We start from the raw sequence: 18837 nt of genomic DNA, 5'->3' as shown, positions 1-18837 counted from the left end.
CAATCACCTGTTGCGTTATGTCTATATCAACTGCAGAAGTGCACCCCTCTGAAGGTCGATCAGATGGACGTCCTTCTCTCGCAAGCAGTCGTAGCCGCAAGCAATCAAGCACCAAGTTTGCGGAAGATGCTAAAGAGACCACTGTCGAACTTCACGAGAGCCTGGATGAGTACGACCTCGAGATTTTATACGAAATCTTCCTTAAACAACCCGGAAAACAATTCGATGCAGGTGGTCTGCGAGAAGTGCTACAAAATGTGGGGAAAATTGTGTTCTCGGATGAAGATTACAACGTGATGTTCATGAAGATGAACACGGAGAGGTACTGTCATAGTACTGTCAGATTTTTGTTGTACTCATCGTCCCATTTTTTTTTTTTTTTTAGAAATGGGCACGTCACCTGGAATGAATTCATCTCTTACCTAATTCTGTGTTACGAACAACAAGACGTGAAAGCCGAGTTTGAAACCCTCGAAAATCCTATTCCTTTGGCACCAAACATGATAAAAAGCAATCATCGCTACACTATCAATCGTGTCACTTACAACCCAACGGTGCGCCCAGATCGTACCATAAGCTGGCACGATGGTAGTCTGATGACGTGTAGTAGAGATGGTACTATCAATTACTGGTCATTGGACGTACAGTTCGAGAGATCAGTAAAATCCACTTGCCCCCATTTACGAGTGCAGCAAACCTGGGTCACCGACATGATAGCCCTCCCAGATGTCAGTGTGGTCTGTACCTCTAGTACTGAAAGGGACCTGAGATTCTACGACACTTCAGCCAGAAAATTCGAACTGAGGGTTATATTCACGTTGATGGACTGGGCTATCTACACCATGAACTACTGGTTCAGTGACGACCCAAATGAAGAATCCAAGCTAGTGTTAGGGGATATAGGGGGCAACATCCACGTTCTTTTCATAGAATCGATAGCACGAGGACCTTTCCGCAGCCAGCTGGGTATGCCTCTCCTGGAAGTTCGGTACGACCAAGTTGTCAAGGGTCTAGTCGATGGCTTCCGCGTTATCATCTTACCAAAACAGCACACAAATTCAGTACTCCAAATCCAATACTACCAAAGACTTAACACGATCATATCTTGTTCAGAATGCCCAAAAGTGGGTTTGCAAATGAGAGATTTGTCAGAAGATAAAGGAAAGTATGTTTACGCAATCACTAAAGGCGCATGGTGTTTTTCCGTTAGTGGCACTCAGTTACTAGCTAGCGGTAGCCCGGATTGTCTTGTTAGACTATGGAATCCTTTCGTACCACAAAACCCTGTGGCAGTTTTGTATGGCCACCACACTGCTATTAGTTCCGTTCTTTTGCAAGATGAAGGGAAATTCTTGTATAGTCTTTCGCAAGATAAGAGTATCAGAGTGTGGGATTGTGCAAAGCAGGTTTGTGTGCAAAATTATTTAGGGATCCCGCAGGAGTTGGGGGAACATAGCGATATGACGACTATGTATAACCCAGAAAGCAGACAATGGATTATTGGAAGTTCCATGTTGGCGGTCATTTCTCTTAGTCCGAAGCAGAGTGGAGAACATACGGATGGATTTACCCACACGGCTGGAGTCTCAGTGGTTCTCTACAATCCATTATTCAAGGTAAAGTTAAAAAGAAACATATTTAGGACAAATATTTCACATTGTCAAAAGGGTGACATTCCTCTGAAAATGTAAAGTTGCCTATCTATGCTGCCAACATTTTTAATTTATTTATCAAATTCAAATTATTCAAATGGGTTTTCGCGCGTTGTTTTTTCCTCGGCGCGAAATTTTAATTGAAACTAGGACATCACAAAATACATACTACATTTTGCAGAAAACGAAATTCCATATTTTCATTTAGCTTCCTTTTCACAATAACCCAGCCTTACTTTATCACCACCTAATCGTCTTTAACTCTTCGAAGGTGGTGGTGACCTGCGGCCTGGACAGTACCATTATTGTCTGGAACCCCTGGGACGGTCGCCGAATGATGGCCGTGAAAGAAGCCCACACCAAAAGCATCCACGCCGAAATAATCCCCATCGAAATAACAGCAGCATCTTTCGATCCGGGGTACCAACGAATCATAACCGGTGCCCACGATGGTACCCTCAAAGTGTGGAACTTCAACACAGGCACATGCCTGCGGAACATGAAAATCGAAAAAAACTGCGAAGTGAAACGCATTATCTGGGTCAAAAACCGAATCCTGGTGATGGGTTGGAATCGACGAGTCACCGAATTCGGAGACAGCGGAGAAACCGTAAGCGCGGCTGGTGAATTCTACAAGAACTGGGATCTGCGGCACCGTGAAGATATAAGTTCTGCTGCCGTTCGCGTACCGCAAACGATTGTTACAGGTAAAATATGGTTAAAATCCTAAAATTTGATTGAATATCGTGTTGTCGTCGCAGGTACTTACGACGGTGAGCTGATCATGTGGAGACTAGAGACCGGTCAACCCTACAAACAGTTTAATTGTGCCGACCCCACGACTCGTATTAAGATCCAATACAAGAAGCAAAGACACAAACCAGAAGCTCGAGTGAACAAGTTCAGTAAGCGCAATATTATTGCTCGCGCTTTGGGTAAACCTATAGATCAGGAAAAAAAGGCACCTCAGAAAGTAGCACCTCCCACGGAAGAAGACACCATCAAGCCAGTAATGTCCCGGAGGTTGTCGGCTGTGCAAAGATTGATCGCCCAAAGCTCGACCATGCAGTCAAACAGGAGCGCTATGAGGGCACGAAGGGTCTCCACAGTAGTCATGCCAGAGCAGTGCATGCCCATGAGAAGACTCGGCATACACAGTATGATTTTCCTTCACTCTAGAACCATGGATCCGGACGTCGGTACTCTGTTTATATCGCTGGAGAACGGAGCGATTCAAGTCTGGTCGCACCACATCAGCGGCGGTTTCTTAACGTCGTTCTCTGCGATACACAAGGCGGGGGATTACATCATTTGTATGGCCAGCGACGAGAAAAACGAGTACCTTTTCACGGGCTCGAGTGTGGGCTATATCAAAACCTGGCTAATAAAAAACTATTGCGTCACACAATGCGAACATATCAGTATGCCCAAACTGCGCTTGACTTTTCCCTTTTTGTGGGGCGACTTCTTCGTGGGACGAGCTGCAAGAATTGCGAGATCGCAGCCTGTGCCGATTTTGCTCAATAGTTACAAGGGTCACGCTATGACAATATCCGACCTGGCGTACATCGACGAGGCGCAGATTTTGATCAGGTATTTAGGGTTTACTCTGAAGTGGAATAACATTTTGTATTAGTTCCAGCGCGGATTACACCGTACGAATGTGGACCCTCGGTGGCCGCTATCTCCAAACGCTGGGTACATTTAAGCCGTGGCGCAATGTCCCCCATAACCCTAAAGTGCGAGATGAGACCTTCGAGTTCACCACTCCTCCTGATATTATGAGACTGGGAAGTACAACGACCCTCAGAGTGAGCTCCTCATGAAACAACTGTCAACTTATTAAAGTCTTGCTAGGTACTCCGAGGTGGTACGCCTTTGAGGACGCTCACGTTCAAACAACTGCAAGTGAAGCGAGTAAAAGAGCTGACTCACGTTGACCATACGAAGATTTATGGTGAGAGATTGACGGAACCCATTTTGGGACATTATTATAAACCGTCAGAAAGAACAACGCACTTTCACGAATTCAAGTTTGACACTTCGTTCCCTTACGTAAGTACGGATGTTACGGAGAAAAATGGTGCTAGTCAATCCAAAATTGAGTTTTGGGGGCTGGGAAAAATCAGGGTGCAATTATTTTTTTGGCCTATACGGGTAAAGACAAAAAAATCTATAAGGAGCATTTTTGTAGATATTAGAGAGTTTGCGTTGGATGTTTTTACGGTCTAAATTACAATGGTTCTTCTCTTATAAAATAGTGTAAGCAGAAAAAGCGCAAGCTAGTTTGCGCATAAACGTCTTCCGGTTGTGACAAGCCAACCACTCCGTCAAAATTGAGACATGCACACAAAATTTGAAAACCCGCAAAAAATTTTGAAAAGCGGCCAAGAACTGTAAGCGTTGACGAAATGGAGCCCTACATTGTGTTTTAAAATGGCGGAATGCGTTATAATGCAAAGTGGTGAATCACAAAGGTGTAAAAGTGACCTTTTTTTTTATCAAAGGGGTGTATTTTTTCTGCTAAAAAAAATTTCTCGTTCTTTTCGAATGCAAGATTACAAATTTCAATCACATAAATACAGCTTCCGAGCCTTTGCAAAGTATCAGCCCAAGGACAGACTACGCATCTAGGCTAGCCCGGGTACCATAGTTCATAAGGAAAGAACTTTCATCAGTCAAGTTACAAACAAATTACACCGTTCACATGTACAATTTCTTTATATACATTAATCGGATTAATAAAAAAAAATAATAAAAATTAACTGAAAAACAGGTCAGGTCAGGTCAGGTAAGTTTTACTTTTTCAACAGTCTTTTATAAAGATGCAGTAGCCCCACCCACCCACCCTGTCTTCATTCTGGTGACTACTCCTAATATTGTTCCGTCTTTTCTTATCAAGTACTAGCCCCGCCCACCCAGCCTCTATTTTATTAGAAGGTATGTCAATTGTTAAAATCAGCCTTATTGTAGCAAGTCCTAACCACACCCACCCGCCCTCTTTTTATTCTAACGACGAATTTTATTTCTGTTTAGTTTAAGATGCACCTTCCAATCAAACGAGATAAAATTAATCAGTGAAATAAAGGCGAGGTGGGTGGGCGTAGTTAATTATATATTTTTTGTAGACTGTGGGAACTAATAAAACCTAGGCTGTAAAAAGGTAAAAAAGCCCTAATTATGATGTTTTTTATACTATTTGCTATAAAATTTCCTACTTGTTTCACAACAAAAAAAAAAAAAGAGAACGGGTGGGTGGATGATTCTAAGTTTAACTTTTTCCTGAAGTCTTTTATAAGCAAGCTATTGTATTTTTACAAATGATTGTAAGTGGACAAATTTATAGCCAAACCTTACACAGTAAAATTAAATTTAATGTACCTAGATCGAGCAGTTGTAGTCGATAAGTTTCTCATATAAAATTCCAAGCACATTTCATCACTTCAATAGTCCCCTTATACAGGGTTTTTATAAATGACTATAAGGTCGAGGTAGGTAAATTAAGTAAACATTACAAAACTACCAAAATTTCGTGATATCACACCACAACGACAAAACGATAAGAATCTCCATGATGTTGATCAAATCAAAATTAATTAACCAAAAATTTTACATCGTGAATCGAATTCCTCATCACATAAATAAAAACACATACTAGATATGGTCAAAATCACAATAACATAGTTCGGTACACACTTCGCTGTGAGAGGAGTCTCCGAAAATAAATATTCAAAATCCAGGTCGTAAAACACATACATGATAATACAAAATCAGCATAAAATCCCCTTTCCCTCTTCGAATTCACGATGACATTTTTTTACTACTACTACTATTTACTATTTTAGAATTGACAAATAAGAATCTATTTAAATGTAAATAATACATTAGGAAAAACCATCCATTGCTTTAAACATATCAATTTAAAATTTTATAAAATACTAGCGTTTCGCCCGCGTAGACCATTCGTTGTGCTGAAGAGCATTATTATCAACCTTCAAGTAAAAATGTGTTGAAGGACATTAATTCAATTTCCAGTAAAAATCGACATAAAAATTGTTTGCTCATAAAAACTTTGTCACCCCCTTTCATCTTCTTAGGGGTGAAATCTCGAAACAATCTGAAATACGTGTTTCATTATTTGTGATGAAGAGTATTAAAACCAAGTTCCCCGTAAAAAGTTAAATTTACAGTAGAAATATTTTTTCCATACAAACTTCACCACCACTTTTCACCCCCTTAGAGGTTGAATCTCGGAAAATAATTAAATACGTGCTTCATTATTTTTATTGAAGACCATTCATACCAAGTTTCACGTAGAAATTTAAATTTACAAATATTTTTCCCATACAATCTTAGCCACCACTTTTCACCCCCTTTGGGGTTAAATTTTGGAAAATGCTTAAATACGTGTTTCATTACACAGGCCTGCGAAATATAACTTTTAATTTCCTTTTTAAATCATATTGTTTTTTTTTTAAGTATTTATGAATTAAAATATAACTCTAGTTTTTTTGTAGCACATCGAGATTTATTTTTATGTAGGCCTAAATATTCATAGTTTTTCAAACAATTTTTATGAAAAAATAAAATATAAAGAATATAAAATTGAATGTTTATTTATTAAATGAACTAAATTAGTTATAAACAAGACTTAAAAAAAAACAAATAAATCAAGAAGCTTCTTTTTTCTTTCTTCAAAGCTCTGATTTAAGCGTTTTCTCTTGTAATCGCGATAGGATATGTTATTGCTGTTACATTTTTCACATTATATCTTTTTATATTTGAACAGCAAAAGTAACAATCGTCTGTATGATTTTGTGGCTCTATCCAAATGATTGGTGTCAGCAAACTTAAAGATTTTTTTTTCCTTTTGACCATTTGCGAGGTGCATGAACACATTTTATAAGGCACCCATTTTTTGTCTTGGTTTTTTATATTAACTTTAAAATAACTTTTGCATAGTTGTTCGATAAATTCAGAAATTATTTGTTGTTATTTTTTGATTAAATAACTTCTACAAATGTAACAGAAGTTATCTGAAGGATTAACCCATTTCCGAGAAGACATTAGTAATTTTTGTTTAAATTCAGGGTAGTAAGCGCATAGTCGACACAAATAACTGTTACTAAGCTGAACACGAAATGAAATATCAACCCATTATCCATACATATTATTACCACAAAATCTAGACGTTAATTTTTATAGTACTAAGGACAAAACTGAAAAAATAATATTTGCAGAAACTGTACGTGATAGAAATTTTTGCAATTTTTTTTTATACATGAGTATTAGGGATGTACCGACTAGTGGCCGACCGGTCGGATAAGCCGACTATTCGGCCGTTTTTCATCGTCGGCTGCAGTCGGCGACTAGTCGGCTAAACAGCCGATCGGTCGGCTTTTTTTTATTAAAATTAAAATACTATATAAAACAATTAAACTCGGTTTACAGAACCTCAATTAAATATTTAATTGCGATTTAATGTTTAACCCCGCGTTAAAGTACCATGTGATGGACTCTACGCCAATCAGACGTCGCTAATGGCCTTGCTAAATGCGCGATCAACTTAATCTCAGTTAAAATATTGTATAAACTGGCCCTAAATTGTGTCATTCTTTATTTTTGTAGTGAGTTATTAAAAAAAATTAAATGTTAAAATTATCCAAACAAATTTAACACATTTTTTGGAAAGTAAAAGGAACTTTGGTTATTCCTTTCATTAAATAAAACAAATTTTTAAGGTAGTCAGAGAAATAGAAAAAAAAAACACACTGTCTGTTGCATTTATAAACCGGTTTTAGCAAAGCCGAACAGTCGGCCGACTAGTCGGTTTTTACTGGCCGAACAATCGGCTAGTCGGTTAGTCGGCGAGACCTACAGTCGGTACATCTCTAATGAGTATCTAAGACCTACCGAAATTACTACTTGATTTTCTTGGGGGAAAACCATCGCAGGCCTGTGTTATTTGTGTTGGAGACAATTAATGCCAAGTTTCATGTAAAAATTAAAATTTACAATAGAAATATTCCCACACAAATTTAACTATCATATTTCACCCCCTTAGGGGTTGAATCTGGAAAAATGCTTAAATACGTGTTTTATTATTTGTGCTGAAGAGCATTCATACCAAGTTTTAAGTAAACATCACCGTAAAAATATTTTTCTCATACAAACTTCGCCACACCCTTTTTTACCCCCTTAGGGGTTGAATCTCAGAAAATGTTTAAATACGTGTTTCATTATTTGTGTTGAAGAGCATTAATTTAATATCAAGTTTCACGCAAAAATTTAAATTTACAATAGAAATACTTTTCCTATACAAACTTAACTAGTACTTTTCACCCCCTTAGGGTTAGCATTATTACCAAGTTTCACGTAAAAATGTAAATATACGTACAATAGAAATATTTTCCCATACAAACTTAGCCTCCACATTTCACCCCCTTAGGGGTTGAATTTTAGAAAATGCTTAAGCACCGGTTTCATTATTTGTGTTGAAGAACATTAATTCTAAGCTTCACGTAAAAATTTCAATTTATAGTAGAAATATTGTTCCTATACCAACTTAGCCGCCCAAACTTAGATACCACTCTTTGGGGTCGAATCTCCGAAAATGCTTAAATACGTGTTTCGTTATTTGTGTTGAAGAGCATTAATACCAAGTTTTAAATAAACATCACCTCAAAATTTACAATAGAAATATTTTTCGGATACAAAATTAGCCACCACTTTTCACCCCCTTAGGTGTTGAATCTCGGAAAAAGCTTCAATAGTGTTTCATTATTTGTGTTTAAAAGCACTAATACCAAGTTTCACGTGAAAATTTAATTTTACAATGGAAATATTTTTTCCGCACAAAGTTAGCCAGTACTTTTCACCCCCTTAGGGGTTGAATCTCGGAAAATGCTTAAATACGTGTTTCATTATTTATGTTTTAGACAATTAGTGCCAAGTTTCACGTAAAAATTTAAATTTACAATAGAACTATTCCCACACAAATCTAGCGACCATATTTCACCCTCTCAGGGGTTGAATTTTAAAAAATGCTTAAAGACTGGTTTCATTATTGGTGTTGAAGAACATTAATACCAAGTTTGACGTAAAAATTTCAATTTATAGTAGAAATATTGTTCCTATACAAACTTAGTTGCCCAAACTTAGACACCACTTTTCACCCCCTTAGGGGTCGAATCTCCGAAAATGCTTAAATACGTATTTGCTTATTTGTATTGAAGAGAATTAAAATGTACCAGGTTTCACGCAACGATCTAAATTTACAGTAGATATATTGGTCCTATACAAATTTTATCACCCCTTTTTAACCCCCTTAGGGGATGAATTTCGAGAAATCTCTTCTTAAACGATGCCTCCAGTATAAAATGAACATTCTCTCCAAATTTCAACTTTCTATCAATAGCGGTTTGGGCTGGGCGTTTATATGTCAGTCGGGACATTGCCTTTTAAATATAAAGATTACATATCTCACTTGTAGCATTGCTTATTTCTTCAGTATCATATAAGAAAATAAAATGTATTATTTCTAGGCACGGAAGTGAAGTTAGGATTCGATAGAAACAGTTAATATTGTTCCCCACATTATATTAAATAGGCGATTTTCTCATTAGCTCCGCTATTAAAAAAAAAACATTTCTACGTTAACGTTATAAATTTACGTTACAGTTAAACCGTAACCTGAATTTATGTAAGCCAAATATTACGAGACGCAAACCCTATAATAGAATTTTCCAGCCTAATAATATTAATCAGAAAAAAGTTACGGGCTCAAAAACTAGGGGATGAAAAATTTTGAGGACTTTCAACCCTAGTACGGTTGTTTATTTTGTTTTAGATTCCTGTTTATCAACATCTTATTATGCCACCCTTCCAAGAACTCAAACCATCCAACGTGAAACCAAGCATTCGAGAAGAACAAGCAAAATCGGAAGAGAAAAAGGGTGAAAACGAAGCCAACTGAAATGAGACTACTTGCAAATGGTTTAATTCATAAATCACAATCGTATCTGTATATAAATAGATCTTTTAACAATGTAACCGACGTAAAATCAGAAAGTATGAATCACTATGAATTGCTCTTGTAAATACTCTGTAACGTTTGACAGCCGTCTAGTAACAATTCCGCTATTTTGTATTCGTACTGACTCTCGTCTAGACACGAAAGACTACGATTGGCTAAATTTTCGATACCTTCTAAGCTACTAGGGGCACACCAATCACCGTTCTGAAACAAACAATTTTACTCGAAATCTTCACACAAGCAAAAAATCTTACCAACTGGTCCATGTATCGTGTGACGGCAGTACTTAAAGCTACAACATTCTGACACAAGTTGGGCGATGTTGTCAGAAATTGTGACAATCGTTTACCCGCAATAGCCAACAATTCTGGTCCTAACTTATTCTTTTGTTCCACACAACGAAACAGTTCGTCGCCGAAACTATCAAAACCGTTCGTATAAATCTGAACAAGTTCATACCTCCTCAAAACATCCAACTCCAAATTCCACAGTTTCCCAAGATCTACGCACTTCGACATCCACCTGATATGATCAGCCGCAAATATCTTATTATCATTGACAGTCACACTTTCCAGACTTGCCGATATCACTTTGAACAAAAACTGTGTTCGAGAAGTTTGCACTTTAAAATCGCTATAGTTCCAATTGATTTGAGCCTTCGTCTGAAAATCGATGAAAAAAAGGCTGAGCATATACGACTCGAACAAGTTATTGAGAGGTTTTGAATGTTTGATCGAAAACGCGGTGATCATCTGTAGTGTCAAACTCAACTGGTAGTGTAGATGCAGCAAATCGTAGTTGATTGCGTTCTGTTGAAGAGCTAACTCTACCAGAGGCTGTGGTCCGTTTTCCCAAACTTGCTCAAACTGAAGAACGGGCTTAACAATACCGTAACTTTGTTGTACTGCGTCCATATACGTGTCTAGAAAATTTGTAGTGATCCCTAAGAAAATCGCAACCTGGTAGTCGGACAAACCGGTGTCTTGCTTGCAAAGTCTCTCTTTCGGCAACTTGCCAACTTTGTTTATAAGTTTGCTGGCGCTTTCGAAGATGATCTTCAAGTGGGTGTTCCACACGAGGTTGTATAGACCTTCTCTGATATGTGAGCTGGTGATGTGTGTTAAACATTTAATGCAAGCCTCTAGGTTGCCTAAATCTTCGATGTTCTTTTGCCAAGCTAGAGCATACTCCCAACACATGTTCGTCAAGACAACACTAGCTTCCAAGCTATAGGGGAACTGTGATTTTAGCAAATTTAACAGTTCGAACACTTGCTCCGACTGCACTTCTTCGATTTTATGGGGCATTATGTCTTGTTCGGGCAAATCGTCGTCGTTGTCGTCAGACGACACACTAGGAGTGTCGTCTTGTTGTTTTTTGAGTAGAGCGTCATTAATGACGATGTTTTCTGGATTTATTCCACACATTGTCAACCAACGAGCTACTAACTCACTAACCGACCCTTTCCCTTTGTCTAGAATATACTTCAAACTAATGTCAATATGGTCATGTTTGAGCTTCGGTAAGGTGGTGAATTTTGCCACGGGTTTGTTGGCTAAAACTATGTTTAAAAGGGAGACATCCTCGAGTTTTCCGATCAGTAGAGTCCATTCTATGCTTTCTTGTGACAAAATCTCGATGTTTTCGTCGTCCACACTACTGGAAGCTTCGATTTGTTCTGATATCAGTTTACACAAAATGGCTGCGGTTAGAGCAGGGAACGGTCTCGAAGAATTGGCTAGAATGTCTCTAATACCCTCCCAAAACGTCGAAGTGGAGCTATAGTCGGCCGTAATTTCTTCCACTTTGGCAGTTTTTACCAAAACAGCGATCAAAGAGTACAAGTTGTTCATTTCATTTTCTAGATTAACATTGTTCAAAGATCGATTAACCCAATAGTGAATCAATAAGAAGAAAAGATCTCTAGTTGGAATTTTGCAATTTTGGATTTCTTCTTCCAAACCTTGCAATTTAGGGCTTTGGACGTAAGTTTTAAAAATCAGTTCTGACGTTCTAAATAACAAACTATCGTCTACGTTTTGCTTTAGAGTGATAACTTCAGTTTGATTTAGATTGAACACCGATAAAAATTCCGAGGGAGACAAAATTCCGCTTTCTAAAAACCCTACTTTAAGTTCTAACTTCTGGTCTTTCATTGTACTTAAATCTAAAAGTTTTTGTAAATTCCCCAACTGCTTCGTCTCTAAGTGTATTTGCGTTTCTCCTGAAACCTCCCCCGAGTTACCATTTTTCTCATCTAACTCTTCCTTTCTCGTGAATAGGTAAAAATTAAGCAACGAACTCACACTCTGCGAGATGGTTTTCAAATTGTCATCCGTCTCCGTATTATCCTCTATAAAGCATTGAACACATTTTAAAATTATCTCAGCGGGAAGATTCTTATCCCCTAGCAACAACTCCAACGTTTGCAACTTCAACTCCGCAGTCTTTATTTCAGTGGAAATTTTCAAAATCTCCCCCTCTAAAGCTTCCTTATCACATTCGCCATGTTTCAAAAACTGTTTCAGTTTTTTAAACAAATGTATATCACGAGCCCGTTTATTATTTTTTTCGCTTAGCGCAAAATGGAAGGGTATCGAAACCTCCTTGATCTGTCCGTCGTTATCTATCAGTACCGTATCAAACTGACACACAAATCGCGACTTCAACGTCGTGGTGAACCCCATTAAGCCGTAATTATTGTAAACTAACCTACTATATCTAGATGCCGAGAACGTGGTAACCTTTTGACCCTGCTGTACGGTGAAAATCTCGATAGTACCTTTTTTAGACGAATAAATCACTAAAAACAACGCTACTTTATTTCCTATCCGATGCTTTGAATGTCTTTCGTCTGGTACTTGTATGAAGGAACACTGGGCTTCGCGGTAGCCTTTGAAAATTCGTAAAGTGATGCCTCTGAAGGCGTCCATTAATAAAACGCGACCCAGAGCGTCGGAAACTGCTGCTAGTTTATGGTCGGGCGAGAGAACGATATTCGTTGCTGTTCTGCGTAGGTCGCATAAACCAAATCTACAGCCCATGGTTTCTGACGGTTGCATGGCTACTGACATCGGTTTCTCGGCTGCTGTTTTGCCCCCGGTAAGCCAACCCCTGATAATCATATATATTTAAAATATTTTCAATGGAGGCTAGAAATTCGTCCACAAAAATTGGTATTTTGTGAAATGAGCATACAAGTAGACAGCATGTATTTAGAGGTACATATATACAAATTTGAGGTTATGGTTTGCAGCCATCTTCATTTCCTGTAATTTATTTGTTTAAATGAGATTTTATTACCAAAATAAAAAATTGGTCGAAAATTGTTTCGACAGAACTTTCCTTGCCCCTGAAGTGCAGTCCAGCAAATCCTGAAAAACTAGTGGCGTAAATAATACTCCAGCAACTCAACCGCGCAAATTAGAAAAATTAAAAAATGTAAATATCCAGAGACCGAAAAATCGAAAAATTTAACAACGGAATATCAATAAATCGAGAAATTAAAAATTCAAAAAAATTTAAAAATCGAAAAAATGAAAAACCCAAACATTGAAAATCGAAAGACCATAAAATCGAAACATCAAAACATAGAAAAATTAAGATATTCAAAAATTGAATGGTTCCCAAAACTGAGAAATCGAAAATTTGAAAAATTGAGACATCTGAAAATCATAAAGTCGAAAAATTTTTAAAATCCAATAACCAAGACGTCAAGAAATCGAAACACCAAAAAATCGTAAAATCAAAAATTCAAACACTAGCGAAAAATGTAAAATTGAAACAAAAACCTGAGAAATCGATCATTTAAAAAATCGAAAAATTGAAAAATTGGAATATCGAAGAACTGAAAAATAAAAAAAAAAGAGAAATCGAATCATCTTAAATTTAAAAATCGGAAAACCAAAATGTCGAAAAATTGAAAAATCAAGAAATCGGAACATCAAAAAAGGAAAAATTCAAAAACTGAAAAATCTAAAATAAAAAAATCGAAAAATTGAAAAATCGACTCGAAAAATCGGAAATTGATGAATCGAAAAACTAAAAAATAATTGCAAATTTCAAAACTGAAATGAAAAACTGGGAAGTCGAAAAATCGAAACACAAAAAACAAGAAAACTGAAAATTATAAAATCTAAAAATTGAAAAAGTAAAAAATCGAGTAATCGAAAAATCGAAAAGTCCAAAAATTGAAAAACCGAAGAATCGAAATATTGAATAATCCCCAAAAAAATGAAATATGGAAAAAAAATTGAAGAACAAAAATCGACCAATCAAAAAATGTAGAACAGAAAAATCGAAAGATCGTAAAATAGAAAGAAATATCAAAACAACTGAAATACTGAAAATTGGAAAAGTAAAAGATCTAGAAATTGAAATGTCTAAAAATCGAAAAATTGAATCCCAAAAAGTGAATTATCGATAAGTTTCAAAATGGAAGAAAAATTAAAGAATCGAAAAACTGAAAAATCCCAAAACTAAACATCGGCAAATTGAAAAATCGAGAAATCGAAAAGTTGAAAAATCGAAATCGAAAAATTGAAAAGTCAAAAACCTGAAAATCAAAAAATCAATTAATAGAAATGTCAGAAATTCAAAAAATGAAAAATCAAAAAACGAAAAATTTTTAAAATCGAAAAATCGAAAGATCGAGAAATCGGAATATCAAAAAAATTGAAAAACTAAAAATTTTAAATTCAAAAATGGTAAAAACGAAAAATCAAAGTCTTAAAAATCCTACAATTGAAACGAAATATTGAAAAATCTAAACATTGAAAACTTGAAAAGTCAATTAATCGAGAAATTGAGGGATCGGAAAATTGAAAATTTGGAAACGTCAGAAATTGAAAAATTGAAAAATCAAAAACAGAAAAGTCGAAAAATCGAAAGATCGTGTAATCGAAATATCAAAACAATTGAAATACTGAAAAACTGTAAAAATTGAAAAATCGCAAAAGTATAAAATCTAGGAATTGAAAAGTCTAAAACTCGAAACATTGGGCAATTCCAAAAACTGAATTATCGATAAGTTTTAAAATGGAAGAAAAATTAAAGAATCCAAAAATTGAAAAATCCCAAACTAAACATCGAAAAATCAAAACTCTGATAATGAAAAAATCAATTAATCGAAAAATTGGAAATTTAGAAACGTCAGAAATTCTAAAAAAAAAAAATATTTTAAACCGAAAAATTGAAAAACCGAAAACTCTAAAACCGAAGTCGAAAAACCGAAAGAGCGAGAAATCGGAATATCAAAAAAATTGAAAAACTGGAAAATTTTAAATTTAAAAATCGAGAAATCGAAAAATGTAAAAGTCTAAAAATCGAACAATTGAAGAATTGAAAAACTGAAAAATCTAAACATTGAAAAATCAATTAATCGAAAAATTGAAAGATCAGAAAATTGAAAATATAGAAACGTCAGAAATTAAAAAATCGAAAAATCAAAAAATGTAAAACAGAAAAGTCGAAAAATCGAAAGACCGTGAAATGGAAAACTGAAATATGTATTGAAAAATTAGAAAAATTGAAAAATCGAGAAATCTCAAAAACTGATAACATGATATCGATAAGATTTAAACTGGAAGAAAAATTAAAGAACCGAAAAAGTGAAAAATCACAAGACTGAAACATCGAAAAATTGAAAAATCAAAAACCTCAAAATCGAAAAATTCAAAAATTGAAATCTCTACACTGAAAAGTTGAAGCATTTGAAGGTCGAGAAATCGAACAATGCGAAAATTAAAAAATCAATTAATCAAGAAATACAAAATTGAAAAATTGAAAATTTACAAACATCAAAAATCGAAAAATTCAAAAGTCGGAAAATTGAAAAATCGTAAAATTGAAATATTGGAAAATTGAGAAATCAAAAAATCAAGAAATCGAGAAATCGAAAATTTGAAGAATCGAAAAATTAAAAAATCCTAAAACTGAAACAGCGAAAAATTGAAAAATCGAGAAATCGTAAAGTCGAAAAATCGAAGTCAAAAAATTGAAAAATCAAAAACTTGAGAATCGCAAAATTGAAGAATTGAAAAACTGAAAAATCAAAACATTGAAAAGTCGGGCAATCGAGAAATAGGAAAAGTCAAAAACCAATTCATCGAGAAACTGAGAACCAAAAAATTGAAAATTCAGAAACGTTAGAAACTGAAAAATTGAAAAATCGGAAAATCAAAAATTTTTAAGATCGATGAATTGAGAAAACGAAAAATCTGAAAGCAAGAAATCGAAAAATTGAAAAATCAAAAACTTGAGAATTGCAAAATTGAAGAATTGAAAAACTGAAAAATCAAAACATTGAAAAGTCGGGCAATCGAGAAATAGGAAAATCAAAAACAAATTCATCGAGAAACTGAGAACCAAAAAATTGAAAATTCAGAAACGTTAGAAACCGAAAAATTGAAAAATCGAAAAATCAAAAATTTTTAAGATCGATGAATTGAAAAAACGAAAAATCTAAAAGCAAGAAATCGAAAAATTGAAAGATCGAGAAATTGAAGTATGAAAAAACTGGAAAACTTAAACAATTTAAAAATTGAAAAATGGCAAAAGTAAAAAATCGAGAAACCAAAAAGTCTAAAAAGCGAACAAATGAAACGAAAAATTGAAAAATCAATAACTTGAAAATCTAAAAACTGAAAAATAGAAATATGTATCAAAACTGAAAAATCGAAGCATTGAAAAGTCGAGAAGTCGAAAAATGAGAAAATCAAACAATCAATTAATCCAGACATAAGAAATCGAAAAATTGAAAATTTAAAAATGACAAAAATTGAAAAATCGAAAAACTAAGAAAATTCTCAAAACTGGAAAAACGTGGACTGAAACATCAGAAAACTTGAAAAATCGAAAAATGAGGAAATCCAGAAATCAAAAATTTGAAAAGTCGAGAAATTGAAGAATCGAAAAATTTAAAAATACCAACACGGAAATATCGAAAAAGTGGGTAATCGAAAAAATAAAAACGAGGAATTGAACAATTAAAAAATCGGGAACGTGAAACATCGAAAATTAAAAAACAAAGGTTGAAAAATCTTGAAATCGAAAAGCCGAAAAGTCGAAAATTCGGGAATTTGAAAAATCGAAAAATTGTTATATCTTGTTATATCTACACCTTTGATTTTTTTTCCAAAAACTTGGCTGCCTAGGGTAAAAATTCAACGCGGATTCATAAACCACAAACTGTGGATTATCTTACTTCTTAACATTTAAATAACATTATTCGACAAAACTGTTACATGACATGAACTATTTCTGGGGGGTCATGAATGGATCAATTTTAAATAACGATTTACCATGCTTCCAATAACCTTAAATCGTTTGTAAGATTTCAAAGCATTCGATTTTGCAATTTTTAAGATAAATTCTAAAATGCTGTTATACAATTTTGATTTTTTCGATAAATTTGGATGCCTAAGGTAAACATTCAACACGGATTCATAAACCACAAATGGAGGATACGCTATTTTATAAAATTTAAATAATATTCACCATTGTAAAATTTGGTGATGACGTAATTCCATTGCTAGGTGGGGATGAGCAGACAAATTATACTCCTAACATACATACAAAATTTCAGAATAATCGGTCCGGTTATCGGAAATTGTCTAATAAAAATCCGACAGACGACAGACAGACAGACAGACGGAAACGAGGACCTATTTTTTCGTATTCTAGGGGTCATGAAACGTCGAGACAACACGAAAGTAACCAGTCGCCCGATGGACTCGATTATAATACTTCCTTAGCTTACGACCGCTAAGTAAAAATAAATAATTTCAAAGACAGAATCTTACTAAAAATAAAGAACTGTCTATTTTTATGACAAAGATCCAGCGTATCTTATGAACTTTTTAGTTTTAAAAAACGTAAGATAAACAAATTTTTTTAGGAAAAAAAACTCTAGCCGTGTACCACAAAAGATTACCAATTTTTGTGGTCAGTCTTATATTTTGAACCCTAAACCTGAATTAAAACTTACGGTAAAGCTGATTTTAATTTTGTTGCGACAGCTTTTGCAACATCACTGAAGACAGGTTGAGGACAGCCTTCAAGAGCGTAGTGATAACCAACAAAGGGGCGGGAGCCCGTGGCTAAGACAAGATTATTATAAGGGGCAGAAGAGCGATACCTTGTCTCAAAACCGCCACATGTGGAAGCTGTTAGTAAATGATCAAAAGTTCCATGCAGATTGACACCTACCACCGCAATGTCATTAATGGTGGCCTGGTCTTGGAAGCCCCATTTTTTGGGGGTTAAGTTACCATGGGATGGTTCTAGAGTATCCCCTTTGGCTTGTACTAAAAACGCATATTTAAGAAAAGTTTTAGGTTTCCTTTATGGAATACCTCTAGCTAATTCACTTCTACAAACTCGTAACACTGGAAATAACTGGTTGCCTGCTACGACACAAACGGTACTTTGATACTGAACATAGAGTTCTTCTGGGTGTAAGTCTGGGGCGATGTCGGGTCGTGGATTATGTTGACTGCGGCACTTGATGGTTCCGATAACTTCATTGTGGAGCTGTTCTTCTAATAGTAACTCACAACTTTCAGTGTAAAAGCGTAGAAAACCTGACTCAAAACCAAGCACAACACAAGTCCAATCTGTCCCAACCTGTAACTAAATTATTAAAGGAAAAAATCTGAGAAGCTATGATGGGCATTACATGAGAGCTTTTACTCTGACCAACAATAGGTAAACATGCCACAGCCCTTATATTATCACTTTCGTGTATCGAACCAGAGTAACTTATTTGAAATTGACTAATCGAAGAGGTGGTGTCCCATTTAGCGGTTAAAATCACAAGTCTTCGCTCATTTGCTATTGCTATTATATCACCTGTTGGTGACACGGATAATTCACACAGCTGTAACCAACTATCAGACCCTGAAACTTATCGTTTTTGTTTTGGTCACGATGGGAAAAAAATTACCTCTTGAGTCGTCGGTAGGGAAAAGACATCTCCTGATTGCGGCAACATCAGCTATGTTAGCCGTCACATTAATCTGACACGACATTTTACATTAATTACAGGATTTGTTTTAACACACATTGATAAACACACAATTTTTGACACTTTGTTTGACAAGTAATCGATCGATGAAATGTCAATGTCAAAAATAAGTCAATGGTTCACCG

General features: G+C 35.4%; 2 protein-coding genes across 2 annotated transcripts; one reads left to right on the top strand and one right to left on the bottom strand.

The window, feature by feature from the left end:
• Nucleotides 1-17: 17 nt before the first annotated feature.
• On the top strand, nucleotides 18-9739 carry LOC135144543 (WD repeat-containing protein on Y chromosome). The gene is made up of 7 exons (XM_064076568.1): nucleotides 18-322; nucleotides 386-1616; nucleotides 1924-2359; nucleotides 2414-3245; nucleotides 3289-3463; nucleotides 3510-3707; nucleotides 9502-9739. Exons 1-7 carry the CDS (start codon nucleotides 18-20, stop codon nucleotides 9625-9627), a joined length of 3303 nt encoding a protein of 1100 aa, XP_063932638.1. The 3' UTR covers nucleotides 9628-9739.
• Nucleotides 9636-18802, bottom strand: LOC135144530 (rab3 GTPase-activating protein non-catalytic subunit). Its single transcript, XM_064076560.1, has 6 exons — nucleotides 18632-18802; nucleotides 18365-18585; nucleotides 18042-18312; nucleotides 17675-17993; nucleotides 9942-12801; nucleotides 9636-9891 (listed from the first exon to the last, which is right to left on the bottom strand). The coding sequence occupies exons 1-6, from the start codon at nucleotides 18714-18716 to the stop codon at nucleotides 9733-9735; spliced, it is 3915 nt and encodes a 1304-aa protein (XP_063932630.1). The 5' UTR covers nucleotides 18717-18802; the 3' UTR covers nucleotides 9636-9732.
• Nucleotides 18803-18837: the final 35 nt, after the last annotated feature.

The sequence above is a fragment of the Zophobas morio genome, unplaced genomic scaffold (genome assembly GCF_036711695.1).
Source record: "Zophobas morio isolate AGI-343-1 ecotype UQ-CSIRO unplaced genomic scaffold, CSIRO_AGI_Zmor_V1 ptg000004l, whole genome shotgun sequence".
Lineage (NCBI taxonomy): Eukaryota > Metazoa > Arthropoda > Insecta > Coleoptera > Tenebrionidae > Zophobas > Zophobas morio.
This window is presented reverse-complemented; position numbering and strand designations above follow the sequence as displayed.

Excerpts from the sequence above, each read along its gene's own strand:
- LOC135144543 (XM_064076568.1), top strand. The coding sequence starts at position 18 with ATGTCTATATCAACTGCAGAAGTGCACCCCTCTGAAGGTCGATCAGAT. Across the intron at positions 323-385 it reads ATGAAGATGAACACGGAGAG|AAATGGGCACGTCACCTGGA; the intron begins GTACTGTCATAG and ends TTTTTTTTTTAG. Across the intron at positions 1,617-1,923 it reads TCTACAATCCATTATTCAAG|GTGGTGGTGACCTGCGGCCT; the intron begins GTAAAGTTAAAA and ends AACTCTTCGAAG.
- LOC135144530 (XM_064076560.1), bottom strand. The coding sequence starts at position 18,716 with ATGTCGTGTCAGATTAATGTGACGGCTAACATAGCTGATGTTGCCGCA. Across the intron at positions 18,586-18,631 it reads CCCTACCGACGACTCAAGAG|GGTCTGATAGTTGGTTACAG; the intron begins GTAATTTTTTTC and ends GATAAGTTTCAG. Across the intron at positions 17,994-18,041 it reads TAGAAGTGAATTAGCTAGAG|TACAAGCCAAAGGGGATACT; the intron begins GTATTCCATAAA and ends ATGCGTTTTTAG.